At 42.3% G+C, this 21,872-nt stretch overlaps 1 protein-coding gene across 1 annotated transcript in view; it reads right to left on the bottom strand.

Annotated features, from left to right (window-relative positions):
* Window positions 1-21,872, bottom strand: part of TRABD2B (TraB domain containing 2B) — a 292,849-nt gene that overhangs the window by 16,691 nt on the left and 254,286 nt on the right. Inside the window, exon 6 of the mRNA XM_075097676.1 lies at window positions 5,219-5,488. Coding sequence (XP_074953777.1) covers window positions 5,219-5,488 — 270 coding nt within the window. The remainder of the gene's footprint in view (window positions 1-5,218; window positions 5,489-21,872) is intronic.

Below are 21,872 nucleotides of genomic sequence, written 5' to 3'. Positions count from 1 at the left end.
CAGACAGTGATAGGGACTGTGATCATGAAAGTTTCCTGAGAAGGAAATCCTGCCAGGAGAACAGCTACAGAAATGGTAGACAGAAGTGCTGGAGGAAAGCCAAGGGGCCACGCAACACAACTAAGCCCCAAACAGCAATGAGGTGTGACAATGGAGGGAAGGTGGGACTTCATCACATCTATGCTCCTGCTGTTCCTGGCTGCTGGAGCGATCCCTTTGGGAGACAGGTTCACTATAACAAGTTAGAAAGGTCCTGAAGCTGCATCCTCATCTTTGGTTGAACACAGGGCAAATAAATGCAGTGGTGGCAGCTGCTTACTTGGTTGCCCTGAGACAGGTTGGAGGAGGGAGTGATCCACGCTCCTCATGAGCATCAGTAGGCATGCACTCTCTGACCAGTATCCTTACCAGGGAGGCGGATAGAGTAATTTAAACAAACAAGGCCCCAGTGATGGAAATTTCAAGCTCAAAGCTACCATATGGAGGGAAATCATCTGACCACAATTTACCTGTTAGACTTCAAAAGTGTCTAGGTCTCCTCTAAAGAAAAGCAGTCTTTTCTTTAATGAAGTTAAGTACTGTATTTCAGCACCGTGTGTTGTGAAAAGGAAGCAATTTGGATTCATTTACTGAAATTTACCTTTCAGATGCAGTTAAGTGAAATTAAAAGTTTGTCTGAATTGACAGAGTTCTGTTTTCCATCACTGCATTGTCTTGAAAGAAAGGATAACAGACTAAGTGCTTAAATTCCATCCAAACTGATAAGGTTTGCTCTGTACCGTGCACACTTAGTGCAGTTTATTACACATAGTCTCCCTTCATCCATCACTGGTATAATTTTGGGGGGGGCCTAAAATAACTGTTGTTTCCAAAAGAAATTGATATTTGTGATGTTATTGCATTCATCTGGGGTTGAATAGTCAGCACTGGGCTATCAGAGAAATGCCATTCCCAACTACAGGGGGAATTAATTTCATTTCCCACTAATGGCAGGTTTTTCAGGGCTGAGCTTACATCTGAGACAAGAATTTCTTCTCTTCTGATAATTCTTTTCCTTTAATTTCTTTCCTGTGCAAGTGAAGCATCTGTGTGTCCTCAGTGTCTTTCCAAACACCATCTTCACCCAGACCTTTTTGGCAGTGGGAATGAACCTCTGAATCTGCCCATTACATCCTCTCTAATTCTTTCTTCCCACCAATGTTTGCCTCTCACATCCCCCAGCTGCTATCACTACTTCCAAACCTCAGACCTCCTGATACACCCTCCCAGTTACTAACTCCCCTCCCTCCCTTTTCCCAGGAACTTTCCTCCTGCCCTGCCTTAGGGCCCCCAGAGCTATAATGCTTCCCTCAAGCTGGGAGAGGTTCTCTTCTTTGGGGCTGGTTTTGTTTTGTAGCCTTAGACCATTTGCCTGCTAGAACAAAGATGCAGTCCTGATCTGGCCTTCACTGACTACTCTCAAATGTCACAGACGTTTCTCTATTCTTTCAATTAACTGAGCAGCTCATCATGAAAAGCCAGTGAATGATTTGTAATTAATTATTTATATTACAAGGGGAAGCTTAGCTAACACAGAGTCAACAGGAACAATAACACAGTCTGTATGTCTAACTGCAGCCTTCTAGCCCAAGGGTTTTGCCTCCCCTCCCTGCTGCCCCAGCTGGCTTTTGACTATGAGAGCTATCTAGGGTTTAAGTTTTGTTTAAGTTCAAATTCCTCCCAAAGACAGACTTCAGATCCGCATATTTCTGAAAAATCAAGTAGTTAAGAAAAAGTCCTGCTACTTGAAATCTCCATTTAATTTTGATTCTTGACAAACAATTTCAAACACAGACTGCAGCCAGGCAGGACTTTTTCATTTTGTTTAGATTTTGGTGGAAAGAGGCAGAAGGGAGAGGAAACCACACATTTCATCAGCATTTTTTATTTTTTAATAGATTTCAGTGTAGCTGATTACCCAGGAGGTCAGCAAATCTTAGCTCTGTCAAAGACAGGGAGAAGACAGAGCAGAAGCTTTCTCATCCTCCACAGCGGTACTAACCCTCCAACACACAAATCTAAACACTGTCCACTCAGGGGTGCCAACTCAAATGCCTCAGCTGTTAAGACAGAACAAAAAGGAAAGGACAATCTCCAAGGTATAACTGAAAGTAAATACTAATAATGATGTGTGACATTAAATGATGACTCATTTTTCATGAGGCCATTTCAGATTGTAGCTATAACCTCAGATCAGACCCGAACGACTGTGTGAGCTGAAGTCTTAGTGGAACCATTAATTATAGATTTCCTGGCTTTTATAGGTTGGAGTCGGACCTTTGATGTTCCTTTAAGATTGTTCTCCTGTGTTCATTTCCTTCGTTTCTGTGTTGGTAGCTTAAAAAAACACCCCAAGATTTCCATGGAAGTGTATGAGATAGCCTAGAAATGCGTAGTCCATAAAAGCCCTGCAATTCATGGCTCATAAAGTCCTCTAATCCACGGTCAATAAAGCTTTGGAAAAGAGCTGTATGAACCACAGTCATTTCACAGTTCAATGAGGTTCATACAAGAATCAATAATCTGGTTTAAATTTGCCTGGATTTGTCCTCCACCTGTGTATTTTTCTTTGACTTTTCAGGTTGAAAGGCTGAATTCTGGAGACCTCGCATGGAAACAATGAGTTTTATGTAGCTTTCACCCAAAAGCTGTTACAATGACCTAAATCCCTCTATTTTGTCTCAAAGGTGAACAAGTCAAGTTTCAGGTGACAACAGGTGAGTTAGGAAACTCAAACTGGAAGAAGAACCATTTGGAAATATGGGGCCATAGCTCAAGGTAATACTATATGCAGATACTTCAGTCTGTATAGAACATAGAAGGCTCCAATTTAAGTATATACAAATGCACAATGGATCTATGGGACAGGCCAGAGGGTGAACTTCTAGTACACTGCGTATCCTCCGAAAATGAGTGCTGACAGTCTCACTGTTGAGCGCTGGTGAACATTATTGAAGCAACACAATATAACTTCACAAGCTTCTCTCCTGCACAGGTAACATCCATTACCCATCCTAGCTGCTTACTCCCAAGAAAGATCACTCTACAAAGTCTGGTGACAGGCACACATTTCTGCTCTTTTCCTGCCGATCAGAAAGGAACCAGTTAGAGAGAACTCACTGTTTACTGCCTTGTGCAAGGTCCAGCTTGCAATTAATGTTGATGAAACCCAACTGCCAAAAGCACAACATGCAGCAGCTGGTTTATGAAAGTTGAGACCCCATCCAATTTATGGGGAAACCAGAGCTGGTTGTGAATCTCTGATTTAGCTGAACAGTTTGTATTTTTTGTTTTGTTTTGTTTCCAGGAAAATACCAGAAGTTAGTCCAGAACTGTAGAAGCACTAAAACCATCTGAAAGCACTAAGGCAGACTTCCCTTCTTCCAGCCTTTCCTCATTTCTAGGGCTGTGATCTCCCACTAATATCTCCCTGGGATCTTTCAGCAAGGCAGGCGACACACAGCGTCTGGTTCATCACCAGCATGGTAGGAGCGGAAACTTATTTCCTTATCCCAATCTCCATCCTTGTGAAATGGAAGTAGAGGGGAAAAAGGTTTTTATTCAGATGAAATCTCACAGGAGCACAGAGTGAATAATTTAACTCTAACCTGGGGAACTACCCTTTTAAATACTTTTCCTAGGAACATTTCTTACTGAAATAAAACCAGCAAAAAGCACAAAAGTCTGCCAAAGCTATGCAAGCACCGCTGCTTTAAGCCCCCAGCCACACATTTCCACAGCCATATCAGGCCCAATATCCAATATCCTTTCTGGTCAGATAGGACAGTGGTAGGAGGATTGTGCCTGACTGCCAGTTTCCAACCAGCTCTATTTAAGCACCTCATTTGTACGACACACATGGTGAGCTGGACCAGACACCCTTGTGAAATGCTGGGACATCAGGGGACACCAGGCAGAAGAAAAATAGAAAGGTCCCTTGTCCTTGAGGCAATCAACTACATTGAACGAAATGCTTCTTAGTTCATGCTTAAACATCCTCTGTGGAGAGGGTCCAACCACTGAACACACTTTGAGAAGAAAAACATGAATCCTTCTTACCAAGGCTGGCATTAAACTCAGAAATAGCCTTACTATGTCAATATGCACCACCTCAATAACAATGCTTACAGCACTCACCCTGAGAATACAATAAACTACAAAAAAAAAAAAAAAAAGGCAACTGCTCCATTAAAAAGAATGAATAAAAATTAAAAAAAAAAATCCCAAACCACAAATATGTGGACTTTTTTCCTTAGCAAAGGGAGAAGCCTCTGAGAGTCTCGACTCTTTTTACTTTCACGGAATTCAGGTGCTATGAAAATGGGAATAAGAGTAATGCCCAAAGACTACTCAATGATTATTACATGTGTAGGCGAACAGCCAGTTCCCAACGGATTATTTCATTCCTTTTACTTGTTAGGTCTATAAATATTGTGGCAATTTATCTGCCCATGACTTGGCCCAGATAAAGGCATTAAGAGCTTTCCCAGTTTTAGTGGTGGGAGAATAAATTGCCCAGGAGTCTTAAAGCACACTTCGAGAAGCCCTGGTCAAACATAAAGGCTCTTATTCAAACACTGAATGGGAGTTTTTAACCTTGGACTAAGATTGGAATGGCCAAGGAAATGTGCCTACCTCCTTTCTCCTCGCATAGAGGCCTTAGTTAAGTACTTCATTTTGCCTCAGTTTGCTGTTTCAATGCAGTGTGACATGTTAAAACATTTCAGCCTCAGAACACAGTTAAGAAGATTAAAAGTTAGATATGTCAGAATCTTAAAAACTCCCAGGAATATTCTATGTGGTTGGAAAATGGGTGAGTCTTTGAGCTGAAAGCTGACAGTAAAGATTGGAAAATAATTACTGGAAGAAAGAGGGCAAACAAGGAATATTTTCCATTGTCATTTTTTCCCTGTTTTTGCTCTGACAAGTATTGTTTCTGTATATTTTAAATATTCTAAGCATTAGCTTTTTTTCTCTTTACTTTTAGATCAAACACACTTAAAAGTCTTCCTCCTAGTTCTTCATTAGGCTCCAAAAACATCACCTTATTCCATACCTCTCCCATTTAGCCTTTCTCCAACCCTCCTTATGGTCTAATCAACAAGAGCTGGGATTTGTAAAGAGCAATTAGTTAGGAGACAGCAGGAAGAGGACAGGGGCCGTAAAAGTTATGACTCACCTCTCTTCTATCCGAACCCAGAGGTCATTGAACTGCCTCTGGCGATGGTGTTTGTGCTGCTTCTTGTGCCATTTCTTCTGCCTGCCAAACTCTTCCAGCTGGCTGATGCTATCTGGCAACAGGAGGTGAGGAGACAGGTTGTCTTCTTCGTCCATCTGCAGGGGCTTCAGGGAAGGAGATGTCAGTGGGACCTGCTCAGAAAGCTGGACAGCGGGCAGGGCTGTTGCTGAGGTGCCTTCCAAGGCTGGGCTCGTCTTTGTTGTCCTTGAACTGCAAAACACAACATTTAAACATTTGATGAATAAGTGAGGGATCATGCTAAGAAAAAGTGAAAGCAGAGGACTACGCTACTTGGTGGGGCTCCTAATTGCTAGGAAGGTGTACAAGGAGAAAGGCTTTTGCTCTGGGGCAGCAACTAAAGACAGCAGTGGCATTTCCCAGCAAGCTTTCAAATGAACACTAAGCTGAAAAAGGAGGAAAAGGCAGTTGATACACTATTGCTGTTTTCTAGGATATTAATGACTTCTTACAGGCTTTAGAGCCTGTGGTAGGGGTCAACTTCACCTCCCCCACTGGGCTGAAGGTTAGATGGCAAAACTGTGACTCTCTGAGGAAAAGAGATACCTTAACAGAAGGTGATTTTAAATTAATGAGATAACACTAGTTCCCTTTTTTTTTTATCCCAACTTTGGAAATCATCTGTGGAAAACGAGTAATTGTTTTGACTGTAATGATAATTATGTTCCTTCACCTGAGTTAGGACTTGTGACAAGGAAGCCCAGACTGATGACAGAAGCATGGTCTAATAGCTAGGCTGCTGGGATGGGATACGTGACACCTGAACTCTAGCAGTTTTTGTATAATGGAGAAATGAAGCAAAAAAGGGGGTAAATGACCTGTCCAAAGCCACCTTGAAACAATACTGCAGAGCTCTTCACTCCTGTTTGAAATCCTACCACATCTTACATCTGACTGAAACTATGCAGAAAAAGACCTTTTACTGTTTTCATCTTCTAGTGTTTCACTCATTTTAGAAAAAAGTGAGTACAAACTCTCTCCTTTGATATGTGGCCATATGAACTTGTATTTGTGAGCTAAGATATCTGAAACAAAAATCTCGTAAACCAGTAGTGACACAAAGGGATTTTTTCCTCCTAACTTCAGTAGAAGTTCCTGTTTGGTCTTAATTGCAAGACAGGAATATTTTCTGTCTCTGGGATGGCCCAACGAGTTGGAGGTACAGAAAATGGAAAAGAATTAATAGGCAATATGAAGCTGTGGTCTGCAAAACTATTTCTATTACATGGATGCTATGACTTTTATGACAGAAACAATTAAAGACACGTGAAAAGTTTTGCCTCCTGAGTGAAACCAGTAAGACATTTTAATGAAAAAGTAATAAAAAAGCCTAAACCTTCATTGGTGACAATGTACAAAATGTGCTGCAAGTGAAACCACATGTTTCATTTATGGAACATTTTGTTCTCTTCAAAAAAAGTCACATCTACTACTAATGGCAGCTTTTTTTCTTTTTTATTTTTTGGAAGTCCATTACAATAGCAGTCAAGATGGTCATCTCTATTTCCACTACATCATGTTTCACCCAAAGGTCCTTCCAATAGCTACTGATAATTAATCATTGCTACTATAAGACTCCCTGGCAAAAACTACAGTAACTTCATCTCTTGTAGCCAACATTATTGAAGTCCTTCAGAGACCATATGACAGATACAGAAAAGACAGACCTTTGTTTAAACTAATTATAAAATTCTCCAAGGTTGTTTTCATTAATAAAAGACACAAGAAAATCCCATAATTTTCCTCTTTTACCAAGCATTCAGACTCTCAGTGAGTCCTTTTCAAACTCATTCATACTCACTCCATGCTCTGTTTTACATCACAGAGAGATCTGCTGGTTCTGGATTTTTTTTCCCCATTAAGTCCTTCTTCTATGACTCGTGTTGAGGATGAGTTTTCGTCAGGGCAGCAACTTTCTTTGAGAGATCCTGGTGCTCTCTTAAGCCTTCAAGACTCCTTAGGCTGTGACATAGGCTCATGGCCGAAGCAAAGCCATGTCCAGACTCAGCTAAAAGGAAAGGCTTTCATAGGTTTGCACTGGGTGGGTCCCTCAGGCCACAGCAGACAGTTTAATTTTTATCCAACTATGACGGTGGATCAGTTAAGTATCAACACACAAATGCAGCCAGTTAGCAGCTTAGAAGGTAACACAGTGTGAACTTGATAGGACAGGTTAGGCAGGTAGGAAGGACCTGGACCAAGCATCTACAAACACTGTGTGGGTAACTGCAATGGTGGGAGGCAGCAATGGGTAGCAAGAAAGCCCTGGCCTCATTGCCTGCTGCACTTATGCCAAAGCAATGGGAATACAAGCTAGCTGATACTGCCCAAAGACAGCTTGTTTTGGTACTGCTCTGGATACCTCTGTTCTTCACTGTGTGGTGTGAATTCATCTAGGTCTTCCTGCCACCCAGCTGTCCATCTGCACATTGGAGAGAGGAACATTACCCTGGCCACAAGGCTGTGTCAGGCAGAAAGATGTTAAGAAGGCAAGAGCATGGACCAGACACGAGAGCCCAAAGTAGACGAACAACGTGATCATCGCAGCTGCAGCTGAGCTGTTGCCAGGATTTCAGTTTCCATTGACTTTCTTCTCTTTGCCACTGAAACCGTGCCTCATGTTGTGATTAGTCAGTAATTCCCCGAGATGCCGAAGGTAGGAGCAGTTCCCACGTCAGCCCACATCTGCCAGCTCAAGGCAGGGGCTGCCATTTGGTTCCTTGAATGGTCTTAGAGACACCTGAACACATATTTTCCACCTTTTAACACCTACTAGTTTGTTACACGTGTTTACCTTGCTCTGAGCTCCTAGTAAACTGGAACCAGTAGAGGTGTTTTTATGGGTTGAGATTTTAGAACCCACTTAAGATGACTGGCAGCTCATTTCTTATTAAAATTAATGAGTTTGGGCATCAAAATCCCAATGGTGGCATTGAAAGCTCTAGCTTAATTGTTTCCACTACCATCACATGAGCCACAGGTTGTAAACTCAATATTTCAGAACATTCTTTGGGAAGAGAGTGAATAAACACTGAAGAAACATTAAAATGTTGTAACCTAAAGAGGGTTATAAACTAACCACTTGTACTTTAGAGTCGATGCAGGGGGAATAGCTCCACTGTGGCAACTGCATGTTACTTTTGGTTGATACTTGCTCCATTATTCCTGTACCACTACTAAGTACCCCAAGACCTGGGGGGCAACTGTTTAAGGCTGTATGTTGATGCACGCTTGCTCCTTTCAAAAAAATGAATTTTTTAAAAAACTGATTTAATAGATCTAGAGACTGGTTGTTTTCAAATCTGATGATCGTCCTACAGACATTCAACCAGAAGTAAAATAAAAAATTTTAAATCCCATAGAATACGGATATAAAAACATATTTGTAAGTTTTTTATAATAAAAATATGTTAAGAATGTTTAATTCAAAGTAAGGTAGACTTCATATCAGAAGATAACTTTCTAATTGATTTCAGTAAAAATTTTATTAATACAAAGGGCTTGGATTCATTAATATGCTGGGTGTTCCCCCCCCCAAAAAAAACCCCAACAAACCAGAAAAAAAAAAAAAAACAAACCAAAGGACAAAACCTCCCATCTGCAATAGGATACCTGGACAACAGATCTCCCTGGTGCGTGAAGCTTTACTGTTAGATTCAACTGATCATTTCATGGACTATTTCGTGCCTTTCCTTTGGTCTCAGTCTCAATGTACTCTGTTAGCACAGCTGCACAGTATGAAACCGTGGGGATATAATACATTGTTTTTTCCCACTCCTTCACTACTGCTGAGACAGCGTTTCAAGATACGTGGTTATTTTTAAAACCAGAGAAAAAGCAGGGCTAGTTTTCAGTTTGTGAGGCCACATCACCTCTTCTGAAGAAAGAGTGAGAAAGTACCACCCAAATGTCTTGGTCCACACAAAGATCTCAGAGATTTTTCATGAATAACTTGATACAACTCCAGGCTTAGAGGTTCCACCCGTTTCTAAATCTATCATTCCCACCCAGGGTGGTCTTTGAGAAACTAAAAGCATTTCAGGCCCTTAGGTGGGTTTTTCTCATCTCTGACCTGGGAGGCACAGTTCTGCAAAACAAGTTCTCTAAAATAACAAGAGTCCAAATAAGAAAACTTGGGAGTCCTACGTGGCTTGGTCCTTAGGTACAGAAAACACAGTGAAAAGAGGAAGACATTTATTCTTGCTAGTTCTTGAAAACGCTTAATCCACAAAGACCCCTCTGGTTTTGTTTCACTTCTGGTGAAATTTGCCATCCTTTTCTAGTTCTTTTCAAGAATTAGAAGACCAAAACAAAACACACAAGCAGTTTAGCCTGAGCTGTAGGCTCAGTTACGCTGTCTCAGCATTTCTCTCTCTGCCTTGTGATCTCTAGTGTTGTTCTGTGCTGGCACTGACAATAGAAAATTGACTCATCATTGGGGTTTGCTAGGGTTATTGAGTCGATCTGGTCAGAAAAATGACATTAACATCATGAAGTCCTGTAATAGCCTCTTTTCACAATACCCAGGCTTAAAATTGCCCAGGTCCCACTTTCATTCAACCCCAAGCCACCTGGCAGTCTGGCCATGGTACCTTTGTCCCTGCCAGGCAAGCATCTTCCTACCCCTCACATCAGGTACCCAATTTCTGCAGCTCAGAGGGCCATGAACATCTCCAGGCTTGATAACCTCCTCTGTAGGGCAAATCAGAGCATCCATGTTTCGTTCCTGCTCTGACGGACCCTTGCGAATAGCCCACCTCTCCCTACCAATGGAGGCTACTTGGTGTTAACACTACACCTTGCAGCACATCTTGTCCCCACAAACAGGGATTTTCCCAAATGCCGATTCATTGACAATTGTCTGAGGGGAGCAACAGGCAGGGCAGACCCCACTAACGCCTCTGCCTACTGACCCTGCCAGAGTAATGTTAATAACGTTTGGGGTGATTCCCACCAAGCCTCCCCTCGGCTTTGGCAGGGCCAGGAATTTACCCTTGCTTTAGCTCATGACAGAGGATATGCCTTTGCTGACCATACACATCTTCCACACAACTAAATCAGCAATCTATTTTTTCAGGAATCTTGCGGTAACGGTTCTGTTCCCTCAGATATGTGCAGAATCTTCTAAAATGCAAGTTTGCCAATTTGTTATTTGCATCTTGTCTTTGTAGCGCGAGCAATGGAAAAGTTCTGCTCAGAAGACTGCCATGGTTTGCACGTGTTTTCAAGTACAGCAACATCGCTGAGGTTTTCTTGCTTCAATTTTCAGAACTGTCAGACAAGGAAAGATTTTGTTTCATCATGAGAGAAGCTGTGGTGATAGCAAGGAATGTGTGATGTAGCAGCTTTATCCTTACGCCACCATTCTTGGGGTGGACCCGGATGACAGCCAGACACTAATTTAAGAGCATTTTATTATAGATGGATTCTCATAAATTCCAGTTTGGGAGTCTTTGTCAAGGCAGGAATTCGTCAGTCCCTTACACGCATCCTTGCTCCTCTTGCCACAGGCCACAGACACATCTGCTTCTTGCCTTTTTTTCCTTACACATCTCTCAGAGAGCAGTCATGCACACCCACGAGACGGGCACCAGAATGTCCTGTCCCACAAGAAGTTTTACATTTTTTTACTCTTCCACGCTAGGATGAAACTCCAAATTTCAAAGCTCTTGGGAGAGCAGCAAACAAAAGGAGAACAGGCAGAAATCCTAACCCACCCCAGCATAGCTCATAGGGCCTCTTACTAGTGATGTGAAGCATGGATTTAGACCGTGATCTCTCGCATAACCAGGTGACACCAGTGCATACCACCATGGAGTTAATCTCCTTCAAGATGAATGCATATATATATATGCATATATATATATATAAAAATATAATTTTTTTACAGCAAAAGAGAGTAACTCCAAAGAAGAGATTAGAGAATTAGATTCTCCCCACACCTAACTTATCTGAGCTGCCTCAGGTAAGTGCTATAAATTACTGAGGATGAATTTGGGCTCAAGAGGCAGCAAAATAGAATACCTGTGAAATTCCTGACTATTCACTCACCTGATTGGCTTAGTTATAATGAGGTTATTTTATTTAGGATGCAGTTGCCTTAGGCCTGTACACTAAAATTAAAGCACATATATTTCTTAACAGACTTTGGAAACAAAGTTGTTTTCTCATTTTTGCACCAGAGTCAGCTACATCTTATGAGCAGTTAAATTAGGTTAAGTAGTTAAATTAGATTACAGTCCACCCCAAACTTGGATGGTATCTCTGGACTCAGAATCCATGTCAGACTACTACTCTCGGAAGAAACATTGCTGTTCAAGAACTGTAGCCTTAGTTTGGAAGGCAATTTGGTCCTCAGTACACACACACACACATATATATATGCAAACCCTCAACTCTGTGCATAAAGGAAGTAAAAAGCTTGTGAGGTCAAGATATTCCCATCAATGGACATTTTCCTTCCCAGTTTGAGAAACTAAAATAAGAAAAGTGAGTGAAACTTCTGTTATCTATTCCATTTCATTAAAAGTGGAGTTGATCTAGGGCATAGGAGAAGAAACGCAAGATTTCCGCAACTTGAATGGTTGAATTTGCTGAAAAAAGACAGAACAGCTGAAACATTTGTAACATGCCATTCCCACATTTTCATATGAATTCTTTTATTTCAGAAAATTAAAAATGTTTCATTTCAGCACTTTCTGAACAAAGCTTTTAATTTTTTTTAGTCTTCTGATTTCAAAGACTTAAATGATACAAAGTGGCCTTTTTGTTTAAAAATTGATCTCAATTAAAAAGAAAAACCCAACTAATAAATAAAAATGACAAAAACCCAACAAACCCAACCCCTGCCTTCAAAAGTGTCTTCAAAATGTTACAATTCAGATTGCTCTGAACTTATTTCCCCTTCTCAACTTTTTGGTTCAATTCTGGAACTGAATAATCCTTTGTTCACGCATCTTTAGTGTAAACTCTGTAAGACGCACACTTCAGCCTCAGAAGATGGGCTGTGCCCACAAAGGAAGGATGGGTCGACCCTCCAGTCTCAACTTTGATCTCCCACATTAATAGCAAATAAGAACCTTCTCTCCTCGTGGCATGCAAAGCTTCACCTCAGGCTCTATTCCCTAAATCTTCACTCTCTTACTACAACCGTACCCATTTAGTGCTAAGCTATTTCCACCTGGGTAGTTTAGTTTAAGCAAAATATTCATAATATACCTGCCTTTGGTGCCTCACTGTCTTATGGAAGTAGTACTTAAAGCTCCTTGGGCAGAATACCTATCCCATAGATAAAGGTGAGCTCTTTTCTGCTCAAGCATCCTGGTTCAACATGGGAGCACGTAGCTACGCATCTATCCTGAGACATCTGGTTTGTTCTGGAAGTCTCCTTCACAGAGGGAAGAAAGGGCTTCACATTCAAATTACAACTCCTATATGTCCATGTACCACTGAAAGACTTGCCACATCACATTAACTGAAATGTTTCAATGTCTTCTAATAAATTTTTGAATGCTGGCTTTGCAATGAATTTCCAGTATTTCTCCTTTTCCTCCTTGATTTTGTACAGAAACAGAAGGTGGAGTATCAGCATTACCTCTGGATTGGAAATCCTGACTTCTGCCCAAATTTGCCAAGAATACCAAGCTTTCTAATGAATCTAAAGTGATGGTATTATACCACAAAAGAAGATTCTAGACTTGCATTTTTATCGAATTGGAACATTTTCAAGCTTTATTCCACATTTTTTTTTGTGTTATTGCTTGAAAACTGTTAGTAACAAGAGTAAATATATTGCTCTTTCCTTTTAATATCTTTTAAATAAACATATATATTTTGCTTTAATAAAGAACAACAGTGGACTTACTACTGGGCAATGTAATCTCTCTTCCTCTTTATAAACTCTATGATCTTTCTATGTTTCTTTGAGGTGATGTCATATTAATTATACACAGTAGATTTTTCAGGTGCTGGAAATTCACTTCCATCATTCAACGGGTTCTGCAGAGCATAAAATTCTTATCCACATTGGCCCAATCTGCAACACCAAGTTTCTCCAGGTCTATTTGCGATACTTCCAAAGTTTTGGTTTGGGCTTAGGTTTTGGGCCAGTTCTGATTCTACAAGGTATTTACAGTGGTTTGGGCAGTGTCTGAGAAACTGGACAATGGTGACCAAATGCCACATCTCATCTCATCTCAGCAGTTACGATCTCAGACTCCAGTGACTGAAAGGCAAGTCAAGGGCTGAACAAATCCTCCTTTCTCCTCCAGCTGCCACAATCAAACTAGAAATACTCACCAAAACTTGTCTCTCTCCTACTTCCATTTCTCCCTACTTCTCCTACAGTCAATGGAGCTCCTGATGCCTATGGCTGTCTGCTCCTCTCTAGTCATCGTCAGCTTTTGGGACACTGATCTGTATAGCCATACGTAAAGGCAGGTTTGGTAACTCAGTTACAAAACTATTCTCATCTCATGCATTGCTATTCCCAAAGCATTCCTAACTGACCTCAGTTTAAGCATAGAAAAGAAATTGAGGATGCATTTGTTCCATCCCAGTAGCTGTCATCCACACAGGCTTCAAGATTAAGAAGCTGGCTGACAAAAAAAAACACCCAACCGGCTGCTTTATTTTGACTTCTCAGCAGAATTACAGCTAATACACAACTGTTGTCTGTATCTTACTTGTTTGCAATCCAAACTGAATTCTGCTCCCAGATTGTCTCCTCTGGGAATTGGTTTCCCTTCTCTGCTGGATCCTCTGGAGAGAAGAAACATCTGCAGAAGTCCATATTTTCCATTATGTCTCTCTACAGAGACATCAACTGAGCAAGGTATCAAATGCCTAGCTTGAGGGACTACAACATTTTCACTGACTTCAGACTTAAACTAGGGCAGATTATTCAATGTATCCCTGGCACTGTTTCCTGCGCTTCCCTCTGATGCTCTTGAAGCTGGGTCCTGGCAGAGATGAGATACTGGGTGGATCACAGATCTGTACAAGCATGGCAACTTGCCTTCCTTAAGTACCTCGTTCAGTCCAGGCTCTTACAATTGCGAGATGATAGATAACGCAGGCACATAAGTAGTTGCTATCACTAGAAGGGGACAGACATGGACCACTTAAACTGAGTAGCAGGCAGAAGTGTGGAACCAAAGAGCCACAAGACCACACTTGCAAGAGATCCCACATCTCTCTTACACCGAATCCACTTTTCCTCTCTGTAGCTGACACTGTAAAACATCTGATCTGCTTAGCCACTGATGGCTGCTGAGCTAAAAAAAGGAACACAGAGCCAGTCTGCCTTTCTCCAAAATACTGTTATAGCCCATCGGCATTGTTTTTATCACAGGACCCGAGTGTTTCCAAGAAAAGAACAAAACAGTTGTCAGAAACCCTGTTCAGACAACCCTTCAGCCTGTCTGTGGGCATTTTTACTGTGTGGTAATGGACAGAGCCTTTGAAACACGATGAAGGCAGGAGAGTTCTTCCTCCAGACTCCGCTTGCTTTAATGTCTAATACTGTTCTATCAACTCTAATGCTAACAGACTTCACATAACGTCTCTCTACATATTAGCCTGGTTTCACCTGAGTTCCCTCTCTGTATTAACTCATGCTGATGAAACTGCTTATACCAAATACTTATTTCTGTCTGATAAATCCATCCTTCATTAATGAAGCATGCACATTGCTGCTGAAACCTTAAGGAAGAAAAGGTTTTATATTATCTTTTTTGCTTAATTGAAACCTATGAGATTAGACCTTGACCTACAGCTTAAACATCTAGGAGGCACCTGAGGCCACAAGAAATATCGATTTTTAACGAACTCAGGCAAATATTACTGACTAGTTACACGCAACAGGACCCAGGTCTTCTCCCCTTACAACAGGAAAAGTTGCACTGACCCCAGCAAATCTCTCTCCTTCACTGCAATATCTATTAGTATAATCGTTTTTATTGTTAAGAATCCAGAAATAAACTATGCACATATTAAAAAGCTCCACCTCAGCAAGCTGACAAGTGAAAGGTATGAGATGATAACGGACGGATACCGACCGGGCATCATGAGGATACAATGACACAGCCCTCAACCGTACAAAAGTGGGAGTCTTTGCAGCCTCCCTGCCTAAACTCTGCCACAGACCTCACTGCAAAGATGCTTTGGGGGCTCACCCAGTCCAAGGAGTTACCAACACAGCTAAAAATGCAGGAGGAAGAGGGTCTGCATAAAGGCAGTGCTTCCTTCCTCCTGTGTGAACTGGTTAGCACTGGCCACCAGGAGTCATGGAGGTCTACTTAAGTCCCCTACTAACAGCCTCTGCTGAGAAAAGGGAGAGGAGAGTGATAGGTCTTTAGAGCAATTCTGGTGCCAGTCATCTTCCGATGGAGGAAAGGGAAGGAATGTCCATATATGGCTACCAGGGGCTTTCTGCTGGCGCAGCAGGACAATTAGGCCACTGGCTCTCTTGACCAGAGAGGTATCAAGATCCCCAGCTGCCCTTTGTGTAATCGCTGCAGGTTTAGTCTGTCAAGGAAACATAATAAATTAGACTGGGGATTGGCAGTGGTTGAAACCTTCACTGGGGATGCTTTGTGAACATGAATGACAAATGGCTCTTGTCAGAAGCTTGAGCAGACCCGACTTCTACATAAACTGTTTATACACACGCACACAAACATCCACAAAACCAGGAACAAAGCCCAGCTCTCCTCCCATGAAGAGAACCCCACATAGCAGTAAGTGAAACAGCAGGAAAATAAACCCACTTGGTCCTGCTGCTCCCCAGAGCACAGTAAGTCAGTTAGGAAGCCTCCTCCCTCCATTGTATGTGCACGTGTGTTTTCTTAGTCTGTGTTTATTAATTTGTTTGCCTAGAAATGCTTTAACTAAGTGCCAGTTGTTTAAGAGGGTATCACAGTCTAGTATTTGTAGCACTACCTATCTACTGAAAAGCATGTAGTATCACAAGCCTAACAGACGTCACAGACTCATCAAAACTATGCCTGGCATCTGGCACAGGTTCTAGCAGGCACATTAGCTTCTTATCACTATGCAAAGCTGGAACACTTTGAGAGTGACCACACTAGGACTCCTCCTGAGGTGGTGCTGGAATCTTGCTCCAACTACAGAAAAGCCAATATTCCTTTGCTAGCAGAGGGCTTTTTATCTCAAAATCACTATTCTATTCTCAGAAAAAATTGGTAGTTTAAAGTGCAGTGTTTTTTGTATACATTATTAAAGTGAACTGTCTTCTCTATCCATGGAAAGTGTGTCCTCCTGCCAATTTCATGGGATCAGGTTGTCTCTGCAACATGGCCCTGCACTGGAATACACACTTCATTTTCAAAGGGTCTGGAGGAGCAAGGGTTCAACTTCTATGCTTGCAACCTTCATTCAGCTTTTGCCACTGCTTCTTAATCCACACTGAATATCATCCCTTGCTAGTCCTCCTGTAAGGACTTAATCTTTTAGCATGCGAGGACTCCTCTCTGTCTCAGACCGCCTTCCACTGGAAGTGTTGGATTGACAGCACAGGTCAGGGATACTGCCGTAGCCAAAACGGCCCCTAGGGAACCCCATTTTCTGCTATGCTATCTGCTTAGTAGAGCTGAATTTATGTTTGTATCAGACTCAGAAAGCCCTTGTTTTTTTATTTCTGCTGTTGCAGTCTACCTGGCAGCTAAGATCAATCCTGCATAGGTGATGTCTCCATACCACAAGTGTGAGATTGACAGGCATGTACCAGGCAACATTAAGCCCACAAAAACATAAAGCCCATACAAATCATCTACTTTCACTGGAAGCAGCTCCACACAGGAAACATCTGTACAAGAAAGTGTTGAGGAGTGGGTGAGTCTCAGGTACTGGGAAGGAGACTGAGATGACCTCTGCATCATGCTCTGCGGTGGCTGAGATGTGTCTCATATTTATTCAGAGCAGCACAGTGCTGCCCGTGCTTTCCCAGCTGCCCATCAAACCCCAATACGGGAGGGATGTCTCAGTGGTTTAGGGGATAGTAGTTTAAATAACGCTAAACTAGCTGTGCTGTCATAGTTTCTCTCAGGGAATTAAAAAACTCTTTATGCCCCAGTTTTCCATCCACCCATGGAGATAACTCCAAACCTCACATGAAGACAGTGAGAAGGAATACAGCAAAGATTCAGAGAAGCTGTGCTGGTGGAGTCATATCAGCATTGTGGACAGATAAGCGTGGGCCAGACTGCAAAACTGCCACCTCGTGCTGTTGAAATGCTGCCCACATAAGATGTTTTCATTAAAACCGCAGAACAATTCATCTGACTCATCTCTCTGCAATGAGACTAAGTGCTTAGGCCTGCCCCACCGGGCCCGCTGAGACGGAGACATTAATTCTGAACAGAAGCACAGGCTACTCAAGCAATGCTCTTTTTCTGAGGAAAATATGACACCCTGCACACACGCCTGTCTGTCCCTCTGCCTCCTCCCTTCTCCAGTAAGACTCAATCTGACAGCCAGTTGTAACTGAATTATCCCAAGTAGCACAGACATCAATAAACAGTGTTTGTCCTTATTTATAGGAAAGTAAGCAGGAAGGAGTCAGGGTTTATGAGGAAAGGATCAGGTAGGAGCTCAGCCCTTTCCCGATACCAGAGTCCAACAATTAGAAAACCCATAGGACCCCTAGACCTCGTCAGGTCTGTTGTTCGCAGACCGACCAGGGGTTTCTTGGAAAGGCAGGGGATGTAAAGAGGGAGGGAAGTGGGACAGTGCACCCCAATAACGAAAGAAGAAGAAAATAAAATCAGTCTCCTACTCCATCATCTCATTTAAAACACTTCCGGTTGCCTGAGTGTTTCATTTGCTGCCTTTCACTGATTTGAGTGGCAACTGCTGACCATTCTGTGATTCAATAATGCTATCAGTATGAATGCTTGAGTACGTGGAAATTGCCCTAAATTCACATCTGCATTTGTAAAACAAACAAACAAAACCCCTGTTAACTCTGCTTTCTTTCAAGTCAATGTCCTTTCTCCTTGAGGTGGATGTTTCTAAAATTGCCTCGGGGATTTAAAACCTCAATGCCTGCTAAATGTCAATGGAAGTTGCGCTTCCCAGTCTCATTTGTCACCTAAAGCATAATCTACACATAAGTTTCATACACGTGCAAAATTCCCATTTAATGTTAGCAAGAAATCACATGCCTCTTGGGGAAGAAAGATAATTCCTTTGTCACAAATGAAAAGCAAGGTTTGCCTTGACAAAATGATGGCAAAAAGCCAATCTGTGCATCTGTTGCATCCATTGACTGTAGGTCAATGAGTGGAATGACCTGCTGCTCCTGGGACGAGGTCTTCGGCCTGGGTGGCTCTGTGGACTAAGGAAGGAGGCATCCAAAACACCCAAACTGGAGCCAGAGGTGAGGACCAACAAGGTCTTTCAGATCTGCATCTGCCAGGATGGAAGAAGCAGAGGAAGACCCACCCACTGACCTGGACCAAACCACCACCAGTATTACCCTGGTGTTAGACAGTCCTGATTCTTAGCACTGCTGATTTCAGAAATCAGCTTTTTCTCTTCAAAGTGCAGGCAGGGACTTCTGAGTCTCCCTTGTGCTAGAATATGATGCCTTGACTCTACGGGTATTAGGAACAACTCCTTAAAATGACTTAAAATGCTTCAAGTGCAGGCAAGGTTACAACCTAAACTCACTACAGCAGCAGGGGTTTACTGCTTTCCTTGCAGAGAACCATGTGAGTTTATTTCAGCTATCAATGTTTTCTTTCCCCTTCAGAAATCAGGAGGAGACAACACCACAAAAGTATCTGAGATCCATGCAAACCTTGTTTACCCACTGTGGATTGGGATTTACATTCCAGGGGTATAATGAACCCAGGGACGCAAAGATGTGGGCACACAATATTATTAAAGATTTGAAGATTATCTCAGTCTCACTCAATAGCTTAGACTTTTCTTAACGATGCTGGTGTGTATATGAACTACAGCCCTTAGCACAGCTTAGTGCCAACAGAAACCAGCAACTTTGCAGAGGCTGAGCAGCAGCCCAGTGTAGCCCTCTGTGTTAGAGCTCTGGACAGGCTGTATCGTTTTTCTTCAATGGAGCAGGAAAGTGTTTATCTGGGAAGCATTTCACGTCAAGGACAATAGGGGACTGTTTAGCTTTCCACAAATAGGCTGGTATGCAACTTCCGAGCACTCTCCAAGGAAAACTTTGGAACACTGGCCACGTCTTGCCAGCAGGGATTTCATGTAAAGTAGTTAGTGCCCCACATCCTTCATCCTGATTTATTCCTGCTTCATCCTTGTTTCAAAGTGCTGCGCTCACTTCAAACACAACATGGGGCTCATCGCTCTGAATATGCACTTTGATCGCTGGGGACTCCAGATTCATATCAGCCGTTCAAACATAAACAGGGATGTGCTGTCTCGACAGAGGTATTTCTGTGAGTGCCTTTATTTTTGCATGAGTAATTTGGAAATGTGAACCCAGGGTCAGATGAGAGGAGAGTCAAATCTAGTGGCCAGACAGGGCACTGGACACCAAAGTGCTTGGAGCCTGACTATGACTTTGCTCCTGAGTTGCTGCAAGTTAGCAGGAAAAATCTTAGTACCCTGACTTGACACATGTCCTGGGAGTCAGTGGAGAAAGGCTTCAGTGCGTTCTTACCCACAAACCAGAGCACCAAATTAGGTCTTTCTTCCTCTGCAAGCTGCCACCAGCAGAGTGGCACTGCAGATTGTGAGCTTGTCTGACATCCCACGCAGCAGTTGAAAGGGGAAATACCCCAAATCTAGTCCTTCTGTCAACTCTGGTCCCCTGTGGGCCCAAATGTTTTGTTGCTCAAGTCAACAGGACTTACGACCATGCTTGGTGTAAATTTAGGCTAATTTTTGGTGCTGATGAAAAATTCTGTTCTACGGTGGGGCTGCAGATGAGGCAGACAGATGGGCATAGCCAGGTCCACAGTGGCCACAACAGGATAAATCCTCCAGGTGCTTCTCCTGACCAACTGGAGTCTCAGAGGTCTGTGACAGTGGCAAACGATCCGATTTTCACAAGCAGAACAACTGCCATCCATGCAGCCACGCACCTGAACAACAGGTCAAGGTGGAGGCCCAAGAGATAATTCAGTTTGTCAGACACTCCCTGTGCCCCAATCTTTCTCTCTAAATGTGCATGCATTAACTCTGAAATGGGATTATTGTAATAGTGTATTTTCAGCAATCACGATTGCAGGAAATTGTCTTCTTTCAGGGTGTTCTTCCATCATATCAATTGACAGCCACTGTGTCTATATCCATATACAGCATCTGATCCATTTTTCCTCCCTCCTGCTTCTACTCACAGTTCCATTTTTCATTCTCTCTGGAATGTGGAGCATTTGGGAGCGTAGGTGGAAAGCCAAAGTCTTTCAACACCCACTAATAGAAATTTGTTTTATTAATTAACTTTGAGGGAAAATAAAAAAAAACAGAGAGAGCTGATCCTCTGCTCTGAAATCATGAATCACTGCACAAGAGAAGACATGTCCTCTGAGACACCAGAGGCTGCTTCAGACAGAGTGAGTGGCTGAGTTGCTTTCTTGGGAAGTCCTGAGTCATCAAACACAGCAGTTTAATCCCCAGGAAATGGGAAACATATTGGCATGACTTTCACTTGCATGGAGAATGAGCTCCAGAGAAGGGTAAACCTCCAAAGGTTCTGGAGATCAGTTTAGCTTGTGGAAGGATTTTAAAACCTTAAAGCTTCTCTGAAGTATATCTGATCTGGAGCTGGGTACAGTATTCCCAACACATGATTTACTGGACGAATTAAACTCTTTACATACTTTACAGATTACACATGAATTTACTTTGACTTCTCAGAAAAATGATTCAATGATTATAACATGAAAATGTACTCTGGCTTCTAAGTTATTTACTGGGACAAGTGCTTCATATATTCACCATACTTAATTTACCAGTCCTGTTGTAAGAACTTACTATTTTTGGCATTCCTGCTCCTACTACTGGCACTTAACTAGGAGGAGCAGCTGATATACATGCTTCTCAGTCTGACCCTTCACCATGGTTCTCCTAAAGGGACACCCACACAGTTATTTTAGACCTACAGCTGGGCTGCAGCCAGTGTGAAGCCACCTGGCTTGGCTGAGATACCATGCATTGTTAAAAGAGAGACTATTTTGCACTGAAGTGGAGAAGTGGCACAAGATCACATCACATATGTATGTTACGAGTGACCTTCTACTTGTGGCGGCAATTCGGAAAGGTTTAGGTAAATTTCACAGCTTGCCACAACAAGACCCACCCACAAGGAGTCATTTGGCCATGCCAGCAATCACACAATGTTGTTTTGGAGGGCTTCTAATCCCGTTTAACCTGTGAAGATTGTCCTTGTGAACACCTGATCACTCACGAAAGATGGAAAATGTACTTGTCAGTGTATTCTTATGTCGAAAACTGTATTCCCAACTGTTTTCTTTTAAAAAACCATTCTTGAAGGAATTTTAAGTGAAAGTGTCAATGAAAAAAGGTAATTGACTCCCTTTATTCCTGTTCAATTTTTAGGAACTCC

This window comes from Phalacrocorax aristotelis, chromosome 6, assembly GCF_949628215.1.
Source record: "Phalacrocorax aristotelis chromosome 6, bGulAri2.1, whole genome shotgun sequence".
NCBI classification, from domain to species: Eukaryota; Metazoa; Chordata; class Aves; order Suliformes; family Phalacrocoracidae; genus Phalacrocorax; species Phalacrocorax aristotelis.
The sequence above is the reverse complement of the archived record's forward strand: the minus strand, read 5'-3'. Positions and strand labels throughout refer to the sequence as shown.